The 17,294-nt window shown below is 36.8% G+C and overlaps 1 protein-coding gene across 1 annotated transcript in view; it reads left to right on the plus strand.

The window, feature by feature from the left end:
• The window catches only part of IFT81 (intraflagellar transport 81), a 41,475-nt gene extending 24,795 nt beyond the window's left edge, over positions 1-16,680 (plus strand). The window contains exons 11-18 of the mRNA XM_075718845.1: positions 4,334-4,483; positions 6,463-6,591; positions 7,704-7,793; positions 8,817-8,903; positions 10,462-10,533; positions 10,617-10,702; positions 15,509-15,554; positions 16,498-16,680. Coding sequence (XP_075574960.1) covers positions 4,334-4,483; positions 6,463-6,591; positions 7,704-7,793; positions 8,817-8,903; positions 10,462-10,533; positions 10,617-10,702; positions 15,509-15,554; positions 16,498-16,680 — 843 coding nt within the window. The remainder of the gene's footprint in view (positions 1-4,333; positions 4,484-6,462; positions 6,592-7,703; positions 7,794-8,816; positions 8,904-10,461; positions 10,534-10,616; positions 10,703-15,508; positions 15,555-16,497) is intronic.
• The last annotated feature ends 614 nt before the right edge of the window (positions 16,681-17,294 follow it).

Here is a 17,294-nt window from a genome sequence, read left to right on the forward strand (position 1 = left end):
TGAATAAATCATCAGTTTTATTGATCTGTGCATTTTCAGTGATAACTGAAAATGGTTTTTCATTAAAAATATTCTGATTGATCCAAATTATTAGTAATGGCTGCTTTAATACTTCTTTCCTGACCAGAAGCAAGCACTTCCAGAAGAGTTATCCTACTTAACGCTAATGAAGAATTTTCCTGATTGATCTGTCTAATGAGCAGGCTGTAGGATACTTTCATTTTAATAGATTGAGGTACTACTGCTCGCATCTTTTAGAATTTTGTCCTTCTATGTATGAGTTATTAACTATATCCAACAGTGGTTGTACTAGCTTAAATTTAGAGCCTTTTAGGAAAAAATACTGAAAATCTGTCATGATCAGGAACTTTTCCTAACTGAATTTTAATACTTTGGACATTCTGTATCCCGTTAATTGGTCTAGTTAGAAAATTAAAACATCTGTTCCTCAATTCTTAATAAAAATAGAGATAGTCAGATAAAGTTTTCTGCAATTGTTGTCCTCATGCAAATAATTTCATTAACAAAACTGTTTATTTGGGACCTTGTTTAGATTATGTATTTCAGAAATAATTTTTTTTTTACAATTAATACTTTGTTTTCTGTAGTACTTTCGTGTGAAGAATATTTTGATTACTATAACACAATCAAATTGGTACAGTAATCCAGAAAATACTGGTTTTGAACATTTGACTCGAAAGTGAGGGATTAATCTGGGATTTGTTCTTTTCTGAAAAACGAACTTACCCATTTTCCCCTTTAATGATAATCTTGGAATAAGAACCTTGTGAAAAATTCACATGGGGCAAATGTTAGTTTTAAGGAGATGAAATGATGGGCTTATAGTGAGAGCATAAGACTAAGCAGCAGAGGAGCTGGGCTTTGATCCCAATTCAGCAACACACTGAAGCATGTGGTCAGGGTACTTATGTTCTTTCCTGGAGGGGGGTAACCTGCCAGACTCTGTATGGTCCTGGAGAAGCCATTTTAATAGCTGTGATTCGATTTTGTTGTATTTAGAAGTGTCATAATACTTAATTACTTCACAATAGTGTGATAAGATTTAATCGATAGCAATCACTTTCAGATTGTAGTAAGCGGAGAAGCATAAAGTACTAGCATTGCTGGATTCTTTCAATAAAAATGGAACATAGTACAGGAAACTTGCCCAGGGATGCTAGATACCTGCATGCTGCAGGACGTTATATGAGAGATCAAAGTCCTGTTTTCATTAATTCTGTTTCATAATCTAGATTCCACACTTGTTACGTTACAGTCAGCCATAAAAATAGCCAAGTGAAAAAGTATAATCTTTCTTTGCTTTCCTTTGGATAGTTTTTATATCTCAGGGGGCTCTGACTCGGCTAGGAAACATGGGTCTCCAGGCTTGTTTACTTTAACTGCGAAGTCAGTGCCAGCATTTGGTTCTTGTCCAGTTATTTAATCTTTGAAGCTTAAATAACTATTTGTGTTAAGTTGCTTGAGAAAGAAAAGCTTAGTAGTGGACATAGCCTTGAATGGTACATCACTGCGGGCACTGACAGATCCATGGGAATTCTGTAGGTTGAGCCTGCTGAGTTTCTACGCAGGCAGCAGTTGACCTGGTCTATGGGAAAATGCTGCTGCTCGAAAACGGATTCCCTTTGGTTGGTTAACTTTAAAGTGATATGGTTAGACAATGTTCTTCTTTTGTGAACTATTCAAATTATTTAAAAGACCTTTTACCGCAGTAAAATACAATGTTTTATAGCATTTTAAGGGCTTGATTTTTCATCTACGTATAGATGGGAGCATGAGATGTATAAAGCTTGAGAATAATGCTTACACAAATTAAAGCACTGGTATTTTACAAGAAGCTTATTTTTAATTTTTGGAAAGCTACAGAATGATTCTCAGCTTTTAGGCTGAAGAAACCTAATTTTGCCATAAGATCTCTACAAGCTGCTGATTTAAGTGGAGTCAAATCTAATAACTCCAGCTCTGAATTTGGCCCTGGATCTAAAGAAGCCTTCAGTTAGTGAGATTTTGAGGGGCTAATCTCTGCTGCGTTTGGAGTAGATGAAGTCTTTTGAACATTCTGACAAACTATTGATTGATTTTATTTATTGATTGATTTTTTTCTACAGATATTATCATTTTGCTACTGTTGTTTATGTCTTCTTTTGCCTTGTTTACTGCAACAGAAGCTATGCGAAAGGTTAAGTTTGCTTTTAAAAAGCCAGAGATTGCGGTGAAAGGTCCATCTCCTAAAATGAATAGGTTTCACTTGTCAATGTGAGCAACTTGTAGTTAGCTTTGGATGAAATTTTTATTATACAGTCCTAACTTAATCAACTAATAATAGAACATTGGTGGAATCAGTTCTTTAATCAACAAGATCCTTTGACTTCCATTGTAAAATACATTATGCTTTGAATATTGAATATGCAAATACTCTTCCTCCCACTCGAGCTATTTTCAAGATCTTAAAAGTAGCTATAGAAGTGAAGAGAATAATAGTTTGCTTTTCATCTTGGGATAAATTGTCAGAAAATTGTTCAGATTTGATAGCTGTATATGGTCACATATTAAGTAAGTTTAATCCTTTACATCATTCTTTACTATATTCTACTGGTCAAATGAAATATCTCTAGATATCATCAAGACAGATGACTGTGCTTCCCTTAAATTTTCCTCAGTTAGTGGGGGAGATTGTATTTATACTTTTCTAATCTCTTGAAAATCAGAAAAAACTCGGTATTGTCTAAGCAATAAATAAATAAATAAATAAAGGTCTTTTGTATTAACGAAGAGGATATACTTGAATTTGCTCTGAAAAATAATTAATTCTGGTAATACTCTATTAAGTGTGCCAATAATGTACCAAAGACAGTATGACTGTAACAGAACTGCCTCCGCTGTGCAGCGCTGGGGCTTAGGTGACCTTGTCTATCCTTGTCCTAGGTAGCGCGCACAATGTAAAATGGTATCCCAAAGCCACGCATAGTCCAATCTGCATAGAGCACATTGAGTAATTTGTGGGTTTGTTCTTTCACCAAAAACGTTTATAGCTTTTGGCTTTAAAAATAGTTCTGGAGCATAGCAAGAGAGAAGCAGCTTTGGCCTAGATATTGCACAGGATGGCAGATGAACAGGGTTGATTTCATTTTGGGCATTTTGCCCAGGACACTTTTTATAGAACATACAGTTACTCTGGGGGTTCTTAGGCTGTGGTCACATTGGTTTTTTGGGTTTATTCTTTAGAAGGGAGAGGCATAATTTTGCAAAAAGAAAAATTAATGTACATTTCAAAATCTAAGTTCTTTTATGTTTGAGTTTTAAACTTGTATCAGTGGTAGTGGGACTCCTATTTTCTCCTTGGGGCTGCCTGTTTTATGCTCACTCTGCACATGCTGAATCCCTCCTCGCCAAGGAACATTCTGAAGCCTGCTCTTACATCATTTACTCTAATAAATTGCATTTGCTTTCCGTCTCTGGATCTGAATGCATTTTTGAGCTGCAACTGGCATTTGCCTCGCAGCTCTCATGTAAAATAGAAGAATAAGAGCTAAGCCTGTTTGACAGATGGAAAACATTAAGGCAAAGAAAAATATTACATGTTTGTTTCAACACCTGATATTTCATATGTGTTACAAATTGAGCGCACACGGATTCAGATGTAAATTAGCTGAGGCTGTTGAACTGTAAGGATATGTATTATTGTGCTTAGTCTGTAATAAAAGTATAAATTCTTCATTACTTTAGATTGAGTGAAATATATATTGCATTTCTCTGCTTCTATGCAACGACTCTGCTTTTATTTTCCTGTCTTTAAAAACTTAGCCAGTGATATCATTTATGTCTGCAAGAGTCAAGGAAAGAGAACAACAAATTTTAACTACTGAGAACTAACATTTTTTAAAAAAGATAGTCTTTTTTCTTGGTCTGCAGAGCTCTTTGGGGCTACACACTGCTGATCTGGTGCTCTGTTACAAGTGCAAATTACTATTACATTAACTTTATTATTATCCAGGATTCTCACAACATTTTGCAAAGAGTAATTATTTTTCCAGCTGTCAAATGGTGGTGAGCAGAACCAAATGATCTCACTATTACAAATGAGTGAGCTGGAACAGAAAGCAATAGAGCTGATTTTCTTGATCTCACTCAGTGAACAAATGCAGAGCTGAAAATAAATAGACCCTGGGAATCCTGAATTCCAGTCCTCTGTTCTAAACACTTAATCTTCAATATGCCGTCCAAATAGGAAAATTACATTTTATATAGCAACAGTCTGTGATAAAGCTCTTTTTTGCTTTAGGTTAAATGATATTTCTATTCTTTCTCATTCCAGTTTAAACACTACGTTAATAAGCTCCGGAGCAAAAACACATTTTATAAAAAGAAGCGACTGGAAATAGCAGAAATTACAGCTGAGTATGGTATCCTCCAGAGGACAGAAGAACTTCTAAAACAGCGCCACGAGGCTATTCAGCAGCAGTTGGTAATACAGGCATTTACCGCTACCACAGTCCATCACCCTTGCTTCCCTGATAACAGCTATGTAATAAGATGGATGTTGTTTTGTTAGTTTTTAATGTATATCATCCTCAGCTCTCCTGCTGTCATTAGTAAAAGAGTCATTAGGGTATAAAATTTATTTTTGTCTGTTGACTATGCTAAGCTGCTGTACTTTATGTTCAGCAACTGTTTCTTACAGGCAGTCATGACTGTTCTGCAATTTCTTTTTAGACTGAGGGGCTTGACCCTGCTTTTTAAAGTCAATGGTAAGACTTCACTAACTCCAGTCAGAGCAAGGCTCGATTCTTAAATTAGTTTTTGGTATCCACTTACATAGTAAGGGCTTTGAAAATTATTGATGGCAAGTAGGCTTCGAGTTACTGCTGCAAAATATATAGGAATAGTATTTAAAAAAAGAGCAAGCAGGACGGAAACATTCTAGCCCCAGAATATTTAGAAGAAAATGCATATCACAGTAAGTGAAAAATTTAAAACTGGGTGAATGCTTTTTCTAAGCCAGAAGGATTTCTGCTATGCATAACTGTAAGCGTTCAAGGAATATACACGCATCCCAAACGCAAAGAGATTCCCTTTTTAGTTCACAAAAATCTACTGCTGTAGTATTTTTTTCTAATACCAGTATTTCTGTTATCAGAATATTTCGGTGTTACTTACATCTGTTTTGTTACGTGTACATATTTTTCATTTTTTAACGTAAAAGTATTTGCCTTATTAAAAGAAAATTGACAGTGTGAAAATACATGGGATAGACTTTAGAAAGATACTCACATAGACGCAGTGGATGATGTCCTACTATTTCAATAGGGCATTCATTGTTTAATTAAAAATAAAACCAGAACTGCTACCTGGGTAGAAAGAGGCACCTAAGCAGTAGGATCAGAGCTTTTTCTCGTGATTGCTCCTCAGCTAGAAGGACAGTGTGTGGATGTGTCTTTTCACTTCGGAAGTGTTTATTTACAGCAGGATAACTAACATACACTAGTCATCCCACAGGAAAATCACAGCACAAAGCACTAGAAGTTTTTCTGTGAAGTGGCTACACGTGGTCAACAGTATAGTCTCATTCAGGTCTGAGCTTTTCTAAACTGCTGTGTAGTAAAACTACAGAGCTTTGACTCTAAAGTTCTTACACCAGATGACTAGTGCGCACTTTTTCCCTGTAGAATCAAACGTACCTTTTCTAGCCCTGGGCATAACACCCTGTCAAAACCACACTGCTATTAAAGTCTACAAAATGCTTCCATCATGGTAGCAGTAGCTATTAGTAGAGACAAATCTTGTCTTAAACATCTGGTTGTGAAAGGTTTTTGAGGATAACCTGGAGTTCATAGATACATGGCGCTTTTAAGAATGAATGTTTTGCATGAATTAATTGTTTTGCGTCCACAAGTTGTGGATGCATTAATCAACGCTTAGCTTTCAGATTACAGAAAATACCCTTCTTACATACTTAATAGCAAGCATTGCTAAAGACCATTACATCAACATATAATTAAATGTAAAGTTTATGTAATGTAATGCTTGAATTTGGTAAGATGGTATTAGTATTACTATAATGAATACAACATTTACTTAGTTTTGCTTGACGGTTGTTTAACAAATAATTAACTACGTCTTCAGATTAAGCATCTGGATTTTACATATTGAACTTCTCCAGAGCCTGACCTAAAGCCCTCTTTACTTTGTGGAGACTTTCTGTTCATTTAATTGGGCACTGAATGACCAAATAGAGTATTTACAAAAAGCTGTTGTTATCCTACTATACAGGCACTAGATAAAAAGTTATTTGTTGTGGCAGCTAGATTATTAATCACTTTTAAAATAAATTTATTACAGTACTTAACCTTTTCCACTTTCTTTACAATATTTTGGCTTTTTGAAGGAATTTGCTGTTACTTGATTAATGGACTCACATTCAGTATGTACTTCTTGTGTCTACAGCAAGCTATTGAAGACAAGAAGGGTATTTCTGGATACAGTTACACCCAGGAGGAGCTGGAAAGAGTATCTGCAGTAAAGAGTGAAATGGATGAAATGAAAGGCCGGACACTAGATAACATGTCTGAAATGGTGATTTTTGTCTTCAACTATTGTATTTCCTCAATTTCAATATTGGGTTCCGCAGCATATAAAACCAAGTTTAATATTTTTGTTTGGGTTTTTAATTTTCTTTCAATCTATGTTTATATATATATAAAAATATATTTTCAAACAGTATACATCTGCAAAGGTAATCTTCAAAAAGTTTACTAAAATGTGTATTTCTTTTAATGTATGAAGAAGAAATTTAGAATTATTAAAAAAAAATCTGCTTTCCTCTCCTTCAGAAACATTAGGGATATCAAGTCTTGTGGTCCTTGTTTTTTTACTTCTTTGTGATTTCAGAAGTGGTTTCATATTTGCACGTTTTTAGAAAAATATTTTTCAATCTCTTTCAAATATGTTTGTAAATCACTGCAGTTAAGCATTTGTTAAAAAAATACTTAATATGCCTAAAGAGCTAAATATCTTGTCTTGTTCTCTATAGCCTAATTTTAAATTGCCCTTAGATCTGTCATGTTTTAATTTAACTTCCCACATAGCCATAGAAGCAAGACAGAACTTGAATTCCTAATTTGAAAATATTATAAAAGAGCAAAAAGCAAAATAGCATTCTTTGAAATCATTAGGGCACTTTTAAAATAAAGTGGTATAATTAAACCAGAATGACTCTCAAATAGAAAGCTGGATCAAATTTGAATTTTCAGTATAAATATTTTACAGCAACTCTGTTTTAGCATTTTCAAACTTTATTTAACCTATGCAGGCAGGTTGGCTGGTTTGCTTTCGTAAGGATTTCTTCCTTTCTCTCAGTGCACCTCTATGCAACTCCTTCATCTTCCCCTATTCCTTAAGGTCATTAGGTGTCCGGCACATAGGCTGTCTTCTGGACTTCTCTGTGACGTTCTCAGTTGAAACGACGGGAGCAGAATTTGTCTCATTTGCGGTAACGAGCCCACTACAAGATGGGTTCTTTCCCTTTGTTAATTAGGCCTGAACTTATATTATATACAGTTCAGTCTTCATCGCACATTGTTTCTCTCCATATTTTGGTTTTCTTCCCTTCACTTGCACATTCCCAATTATATAAATGTACTGTTAGTATCATATTGTTAATGTGTATTATTTTGTCCCTCCATCAGGTAAAAAAACTGAATACTATGGTGGCAGAGAAGAAGGCAAGCCTAGCTCCTGTTATCAAAGAACTGAGACAGTTGCGTCAAAAGTGCCAAGTTAGTAGAAACACTTCTCTTGTTCTGTGTAAATAAAGTCAGAATCACAAACAAGTCTAATTTACAGATCTCTGTAGTGCTGTACAAGGACATAATCAACTCTGAAGGAAAGCTGGAAATAGAATGGGTCAACAGTGATTTGCAACAGGCAACATGTTAAAGACTGGAATTCATAAAAGCTGACAGTGCAGGCGCACAATCAGGCTGAAAATTTTGTCCTTTACAGCAATTAAAAAACATTACTGCACCAGGGGAAAATTTTAAAAATCATGGTTCAAAACTGTAGGAAAGTTAGTTTTCAAATTGGTTTCAAAGCTTTTTCTGCATCTCGGCACTAATGATCTCAACTAATGCTCTCCTTTTTAAATGGATTGCAAATAATGTCTCATCCAAATAGTTGAATACATTGATCTAAGCCCTATATTAGTCTGTAGGAATGACAGATTTATCCATTTGTTTTCAGAATTTTATAGAGAGCTGAAAATAAAAGTCATTCAGGTCCACAGCTGCTATAAGTTGGCTCATTGCCACAGAAGTAAATAGAGCTATCCGTTTATCTATCAACCGAATTTCCAGAAAACTTAGTTTTAATGGTTCTATTAAAAGCATCAGCAAATGAAATCCAGCTAAGGCGTTTGTTGTGTACAACTAGAAAGCTGCCTTTTCATAGGTAGCAAGTATATTAATCCTTTCTTAATCTCTGGTTTTATAATTATTTTTCCTTTCTTCCTGCAAACACTGCCTTATTAACCTACCACGTTAAAGCTATGGATGTGGCTGTAAAGAGGAAATTTGCATGCTATGTTGTGGCGTATACAGCTGATCCTCCAGTATGCAAGTGGAGGCTAGTGGCTTCCCCCGTGTAATAATACCCATGTGCCTGCTAGGTTTATGTAAGTGTCTGTGAGTGTGCCAATAGCTGAGGTGGATGTGTGAGACCGACAAGAGCACAGTCTGCCTGAATGTCACGTGTCAGTCAATTGAAGAATTCATTTATGTACCCTTTTGCCCTTTTCACGTAAGGAATTAACTCAAGAATGTGATGAAAAAAAAATCCAATACGACAGTTGTGCAGCGGGGTTAGAGAGCAATCGTTCTACGCTGGAACAGGTAAGTTGCTGGCTTGTTCGTGCATATTAATAAATACTGCACAACATGTTATTCACTATGGTACAATATTTTCCCTGCCTTCCCTCTGGATATGGAAAGTACAAATCCACTTCAAGTGGAAATGAGTCAGTGGTGATCCACAACTATGCAAATCACGCCTGAAACTGCTGTGGACTAGCTACAGTCACACACGTCTCCTGTTCTGAATAGCAACAAATTAACTCAGTGGTACATCAGTCCATCCACCGACACACAGCTTTGATTAGCAAGGATATTGTAAAAGAAGATGCATCTGCCAGAAATCCTGCTGACCTAGATAGTATCTGTTAGGAAAGAATTTGACCATAAAATAAGGATTAATTTATCAAGACAATGGATAATTAATGTACTGAAATTGATAGCAAAGATACTTCATTAAATGTGCCCGTCTTGCATTCTTGCATACAACAGCTTTTTAAAAATACAACCATATGGGTATATCTATGAGCTTGTGGGTATGTAGTTCATGCATTGCTTGAACTATAGCACTTTTAGGAAGGGAAGTACCTAAACCACCGCAATCCGTTAAGGTGGGGACACACACCAATATTAATATGTTTATATGAATCTGCTTTATCTCACTCGGTCACTCCTGTGAATTTTGTCTGGACTTGATTTTTCAAGGAGTTGCCCACATAAGGGATATATTTCAAAATAAAAAAGGCGTGCGTTTAAAGTGTGGGTGGATACATAGATAATTCTTTCCCTGCACTAAAAGTACCTTTGTATGGCTTAATCCAAGCAAAATAAAATAATCCAAAGATGATCCTACTATGAAGTAGACCTTCCATAATAACTATTTTACAATAGCAATCAAGGCTTTTTTTCTTGGCAAGACAAATCTTAGTAATTTACTATCACGTGATGACAATCACATCCACTGATTAAGCTGGACATGACTGTCAGCAAACTCTTGCAGTTGAACAGCAGAATTCAGTTTTCCCGCTGATGGTCTGAAGATCACATGGTGACAGAGCTTTGGAGTTGACAATTGCTGTGTGACCTGGAGTACATGAATTCCATTTGGATTATTAGGTGTTTTTGGTATGGACCGTTTAGAGATGGGACTAACCCACTGTCTCCATAGTCCTCAACATAATTATTGATTGCTAATTAACATACTATTAACATGTCTGTAGCTTCTAACATACATTTTGCAGATGTGTTCCAAGAAATGCTTATTCACAACTGTATTTAGCACTTAAGATGTGCTTAGGAACAAGAGTCTTGGCAGCACTTTTGAAGTGTCTGTTAGAAGTCAGTCATATTAATAAACACCTATTAACAATCATTTAGCATCTCTAACTGTGACTGAAACTGCAAATCTAAAAAAAATGAATTATCTTTCACTTTATAATTTGGGCTTCACAGAAGTCTCTTTTATAAACGTTTAAGAAATTATCAATTCAGTATTATGCCTGTTTCTACTACAGACTCTCATGGTTTATATGGCAACACAGGGCATCTCCTGTGGATTTTCAGTTATGATGTCCTTTGAAATCTTATTCTTGTACTACAGGAAGTGAAAGGACTTCTTGAGGAGTGTGTTCAGGAAGAAAGCAACTACCGTTATATTAACTGCATGAAAAGGGTAAGATCACAAGAGGGACCAGATTGTTCATTGTGAAATGAAACAGGAATTATATTTTTTTTAAATTACGTATTTCTTTATAGAATCTAGAAATACAGCTGCAGCGTGCTAAAGAAGAAATGAAGGCATACGTCTCCCCAGACCCACAAGAGAGACGAAAGGCAATTCGGTAAGTTTATGAACATGTTTCCTTTGTGTTAACTTGAGGATATTCATAAACTGGGGTTGAAGTTAGGAATTTTCTCACTGGCATTTGAACTGGAGGAGTTCACCTGATAAATTTAGAAACACTATAATAATCTAAAAATAAGCATCTTGAATTCCAGCATATACTGCTGTAAACCTACGAGTTCTCTCAGACATACCAAAAGATTTTCCCTTCCTGCTGGAGATTATAGGCCCCAGATAGCGGTTTTAACTTGCAGGCCCCGTTGGCACAAGCTCAGAGAAGCTGTGCTTCAGCTGGGTCCTGCAGGAAGTGTGGCTCTACCAGACATAACGCCCCTGCCAAGTTTCCCCCTGAGACTCCAGCGTGCAGGAGGAGAAGGTCTACCACCTCTCAGAGAGCAACCATATGCTGCCCTCAGAGTCTGCCGTTTCTTGCAAATCTTCTACTCTTCTTTCAGGTATAATAGCTGTCACCGTCACCAGTACAGGAACAGAGGACTGCATATACTCACCCTAAATGGATTTTGTTTTACTCCTATTTGCAGTTCTTACTGGAGATAGAACGAATACTGTTCTGCACCATCACACTAACCTTCATCTTTACACTCAATTTAATTTTCTCCAGTATAATGACAGTTGCTTCATTCTGTGAGTTTTTTCAGGATCCCTTGCCTTTGCCTAGTAGGGAGAGAAGCAGAAAAGGTTATGAATTGAGCTGATTTTTTTTGTGTGTAGTTTTCCATTTTAAATGATGCAGTCCTGCCAAAGATTGAAATGTTTTCTGAGAATGAGATATTTTGGATAAATTATCTGTGCTAAGAAGTCTAAATGTTACCATGCCACATAGATTTTTTTTTTTTTGCACTTTACCACATGCTAAGTATTTTTGTAAAAGTATCCAGTTTAAATTTTTCTCTATGTTCAATCTTTTAATACAATATAAAAGTTGAAACAAAATTCAGGCAATAAAGTCAATAAGCTGGTTCAGCCCCATCAAAATTAAACATCAGGAAAATCCAAACCAAACCATTTATAACTTTCATTTGGTAAAAGTGTAAAAATTTTATTCTGTTTTTTATTCTTCATAATTACTTTTTCAAAATTCCAGAACTTTGGATGAAATAGAAATTCCATTTTACCTTTGATCCCCCCAAAATTTCTTAGATCCTAGCTGACAACAAAATAAACAAGCTTAAATTGTTGTTACTAGTTTTACAAAGTGGTCTTTGGCTTTCACACCATAGTATTTCTCAGTCATGAAAATATTTATCAAAACAGTAGCTTTAAAATTCATGTTTGCTGGGTTTGATCAAAGGTCTTTTTGTTTAATTTTTTAATGAATGGAATGAGCGAAAAACACTCTGATGTTTTGAAAGTAGGATTGGGTCTCCTTAAAGGTGTAGTCATTCCTGTACCAAGCAATCTTCACAGAGTATATAATTAGTTCAGAGCAGAGGGGGCATGAGCTCTGCCTTGTCTCTCCATCTCACAGTCTGCATCAATCAGCATTCCTACAGTTTGCTCTATTGCTTAGGCTTTAAAAAGCCACAGCAATATAGTTCCTTGATGTGAGGCCTTTTCTTAGATTTCTGCATTTGTATTTCAGAGACAGGACAGATTGTTGCTTGAGATCTGTGTAATCCATCATGTCAGAGCTGTGGTTCACGTACAGTCTTCTCTACCGTGTGCCAAAATGCTTCACAGAATTGTCCCATTCACAAAACAATTTAAAAACATGACTGAGTGGCAAAGCAAAGATAGAATGGCTTAATTAGATAATTAATAATAGTTCCATTTGAAACATTCCATTTGAAAGCTTCAGACCATCCAACATGCTGACATCACAACGGGAAAAGAGAAACAGTAGTTGTCTGTCACTTCTCAAAGGAGATGGAAGAATAAATTAATTTCCCAAGATATCTGTCCTCTTAGGACTTTCAGAATAATTTCTGGACCTTTCTGTTGTAGTGGTGGCAACAGGGGAAGCACCGTTAGTTGGTAGCATACGTAATCAAATGTCATTCAGTATCACCAGAGGCAATTTCTTGCTCATTGTGGAGTGAAAAAAGGCAGTAGTTGACCAGTAAGATTTTATGGGCTCTGGAATGGGGCCATTGACAGAGATAGCGACATGTCAAACTGAGTGAGAAAACTCCAGGGATTCCCTGGGGAGACACCGAGAGATGAGGTCTTCCTCCTCTGTCAGATCCTTCATGAACTAGAAGTTATCCCGATGCATGTTGCACGGGTATCAGAGCTGCATCTCCTGCGGCTCTAGAACATGAGGCAGAGGCCACTAGGAAATGAAGGGCTAGATTAATATCCATCACGGAGACCTTCTGCAAGGATCTGAGGCATGAAAATGTTTAAATACTATGTAGTAAACAATGTAGGAAAATTAAGAGTAAGAAAAGAATCAAAACTACTAACGTTAGGGTGGGAGAAGAAAAGGACAAGGAGATTGAATGTGAGTGGAGGGTGAGAAGCCTCTTATTCCATCTCATAAAATAATGGAAGGCTGTAGGAAATACAAGATTTGTCTAATGAAAGATGATGAAACAGCAAAATTAAGCAGAAGGATGAAAAGAGAAGTGGCTATGAGAAAAATCTGAGTGATGATGTGAATATTCATTAGTATGAAAGGCAAGACAGCTCAGCCAAGCAGCTGAGAGGAAATGCGGGTCAACCAGCAGGCACTCTCCTTTTATGGCCTCGCAGGGAAGGGGAGGGTCTGATTTATTCACAGATGCTAAGCAAGAAATGCTCCAGCTGAAATACTTGTGAAACGAACATCCACAATGTGAGTATTCACACAGACAAGCCATCGAAGCCAAATGCTGGAATTAAGCGTGAGTCCAGCTATGTAATTCCGGGTATGGTGAGGAGAATGCGAACGGAGCATTACCACTTTCTCCGCTGTCCCTGTTTCACTTGCTAACTGTGGGCACAGAAGCTAGGGAAATTATCCCTCTCGCAGTGACTATACACATTTTTGACCTTCTGTAAGAGGTCGCAGACCCGTCTCATTTAAATGAATTACAACAAAGTACAATATGGAGAATCTTTGCAAAATATAAAATGAGACGATAATGTTTTTTTTTCTAGACATCCTTTTAGATTGTGAATGTATTTTTCAGCAGGCACTGGAATGTAAATGGAGTAAAAATGAACCATAAATAGAACAGCACTTTCCTAACAACGTATTGAACAAAAAATGTCTTAATTCCGACCCTCTTTATTGAATATAAACTCTCTGTTCCCTGGAGTCACTTCTCAGGAATGTGAAAAGTTAATTTTCTTCTCTAAAAATAGAAAGTTGTGGGTTTTTAAATGAAGTTATTAAGTTGCATTCTTTCCAGTCATCATCATAAATAGTAAAGAAGAACTTACTAGGAAAGACATCTAATCTTCTGGTGATTACTTTGAAAACTACTTTAAAGAAAAAAAAAATTATGTTCTCGAGGCCAAATGTATGTGAACATACACTGTGTGCCAGTGGAAATAAGAAGATTCGGTGTGGTTTTTCATCTCTTTGATCTGGTGAAGATTGCTAGGGATCAGCTGTGTGGCACAGCACCTGGAGCAGCCTCCAGACGGCTCTCGTTTGTTCTGGCTACAATTGTCCAAGAGTGAGAGATCATAAAATGATCCGGCTTCATTCCTTGCACGTCCATTCTGCAGGGAGTGTGGCAGGCAGGACCAGGGGGCCAGGGGCCCCAAGTGCTCCAGTTGAAAGCCTGGCGTACTTAGTAGAAATGGGAGGAATATAAGAAACGCAGTGCCTTGGTTCTACACGGCTGCTCACCACGCTCTAGCAAACCTTTGCACTCTGGTATCATGAAGGCTGATATTTCTTTCTGGAAATTAGGATGTCTCTCTGCAATATTCTTCTACCCTGAGCAATTTGGAAAGTTCTTTAGATGAGCCGGGTTACTTTGTGTTCCACTAGCAAACTCTCAACCTCTAAGTGTACCCGTTACACACGAAATACAATAATTGATTTTTTTTTTTCCCAAGTGACTCACTGAAGAGTTTTTTTTTATTGTCACATTTCAATAAATTTTAAAATAAGTACGTAGTAATGTATCTGAATTGTGCTGTTATGGTTTGCATATTATATTGTCAGGTTTCACGTATCAAGTTTGCATATGTCAGAAAGTGATCCAGCCACTTGTTACAGACAAAGGTGTACAGCCAAGATTTTTAATAATGAATGTCAACAGTTATGCTTCTAAGCCTATATTTAGGCACCTAAATGTGACGGCTGTTTTCTGAAAGTGAGGAACGCGCAGCGGTTCCATTGCAGTCATTGGATTTGTCAAACCTGGGGTGAAATACTATTCCCTTTCATTCCTGTATTTTCCCACTCATTCCAACACTACCTTCACAGCAATTAAGGGCTGTGGATTTGTAAACTCTGACGCTTGTACAAGTGAGGCCGCTGGCTAACCTCAGAATATCACCAGGATAAATGCATTATTAAAAAGGGATCAAGTATGTCTTATCTAAGTGATCTTGCTGTTGTCTTCAAGCTGGAAGGAGTGGCAATCCTGCCTGCTTCAGAAATGTAAGAGCTCTTATCCAATATTACTTTTCTCAGCTGCACAACTGAGAGAATCAGAGAGATCTGATCCTCGTTGTCAAGGGATACGTTGTCCAATGACAAAAAGGTTTCTTCATGCTTTCTCTTCTATCTCATTTATGAACCTCCTCATACTTTCATAATTTTCCATGCTTGCATCATTATTCTGTCCTAAGACATAGAACCAAATAAAATCGTAATAAAATTATTTTCTATTTCCTTTAGAGAACAGTATACACGAATGATCCTTGAACAGGAAAACCTTGGGAAGGTAAGAATGAGGCTTTTACCTTGTAAAAACATGTTACAATTCATATTTTTGTGGGGCTTATTACCAAAGGCTGTGGTCAGTCTTTTATAAAAAGCATATTGCAGCCTACAAAGAAAATTCCATTACTGCCGGCATTGGTAACTAATACCCTGAAAAGATATCATGCTCGCTCTTCAGGGCTTGATTTCCTGCAGAGTATAGCATGAGCCGCTTGTAAAAGATAGTCAAACAGCTTAACGTGACAGCACATTCCCTGAAAACCATTTGGATAAGGAACTGAAACATGGGCATAACAAACTGTGCCAGCTCAAATTTTATGTTGTATATAAAGCAACCTGTTGAAGACAATAAATTTTGAGCCTGTCAGCCTTATCACTGTTATTAAAGGCCAGGGGATCATCAGCACAACAGTGTTAAACAAAAGCAGTTGTCCATTTTTAATCTTGTATGAAGCTCAGATCAGCATGGATGAGGTTAGGCTTACCAATTCACACTAAACATCTTTCTTTTATTAGTTTCCTTTTTATGAGTGAGTCTGTGAGCGATTTCTACAGGTTTGGGCTACCATTATTAATAATCAGTAGCGGGCTTCATTGTAAAACGTTAATCTCATGTTTATAATGTCATCATATGGATCCATTGCAGCTTGCAACTTGATACTGCCAGAGCTCCGTATGGAAATTAACTCAGAATTTTAGCATAACTTCTTAAATAGATAAGACTTATTTAGACAGTTTTAAAACATTGAAATAATTGTCAGTCTGTACAAAGCAGCTGAGTCCCAGGTGTTAATGCATTTATCACTTGCAAGGAGTGTTATCAACTTGAACAAAATAATATTTTGGTAGCATATAAAAGTCTTTGTCATTCCAAGCTGCCTATGTAAGCATTTTTTGTGGTGTAGGACTGTTCCAAAAATCTATTATTTTTGTATTTTTAACAGAAATTACGAGAGAAGCAGAAAGTTGTACGGGAAAGTCACGGGCCTAATATGAAGCAAATTAAAATGTGGCAGGATTTTCAGCAGCTAATGGAATGTAAGAGAGAATGTTTTCTGAAACAACAAAATCAAACAGCCATTGGTCAAGTCATTCAGGAAGGAGATAAAGAAAGGCTTGTATTATGAATTCTTCTTGATACCAACATAAAGCAGGAAGACGGTGCGTTAGCTTCCTAAAGGTAAACTCTTACTAAATATTGTTGCTTTCATCATTTCTACATAAATTTGTTGTACATTATTTGGTTTTGGTGGATAAACAGAGCAACTAACCACTCCATGAAGCTTTTCCTCCATTGTTTAAGTGACAACATAACATGGTTAGGAAGATCTGTTACGAGAGCTGCACTGGGGTGAACCTCATCGTAAATCTTTGTTTTATGAGGCTGGGAATGGCATGCATCTGCAGAGAGATCAAAGGAAAAGAAACCCTTCTCCAGGGTCACAGAAAACTTACGTAATTGCTCCGCTCCTTATTCTGTATCACTAAGGTTACATTTTTGCGAGGCCTGGGAGTTAATATTGTATAATTGGGGCCCTCCTGGCTTGGCCCTCTCCCTCCCTATTGTCTTTATTCATCAAGTGTGACTGGCAAGAATGGAGCCATTTTCGCTCTGAGCTGCACGGACCTTGCCTGCACACTCCTAGTCATACTTTCCTTGCACGGTTGAATTAAACTGATTGTGCTTCCAGGTGACAGTTCATTGCTACAGCGTCAGGAGTAGGTTCTGAGAACAATTACT

This window comes from Pelecanus crispus, chromosome 11 (genome assembly GCF_030463565.1).
Source record: "Pelecanus crispus isolate bPelCri1 chromosome 11, bPelCri1.pri, whole genome shotgun sequence".
Classification (NCBI taxonomy): Eukaryota; Metazoa; Chordata; class Aves; order Pelecaniformes; family Pelecanidae; genus Pelecanus; species Pelecanus crispus.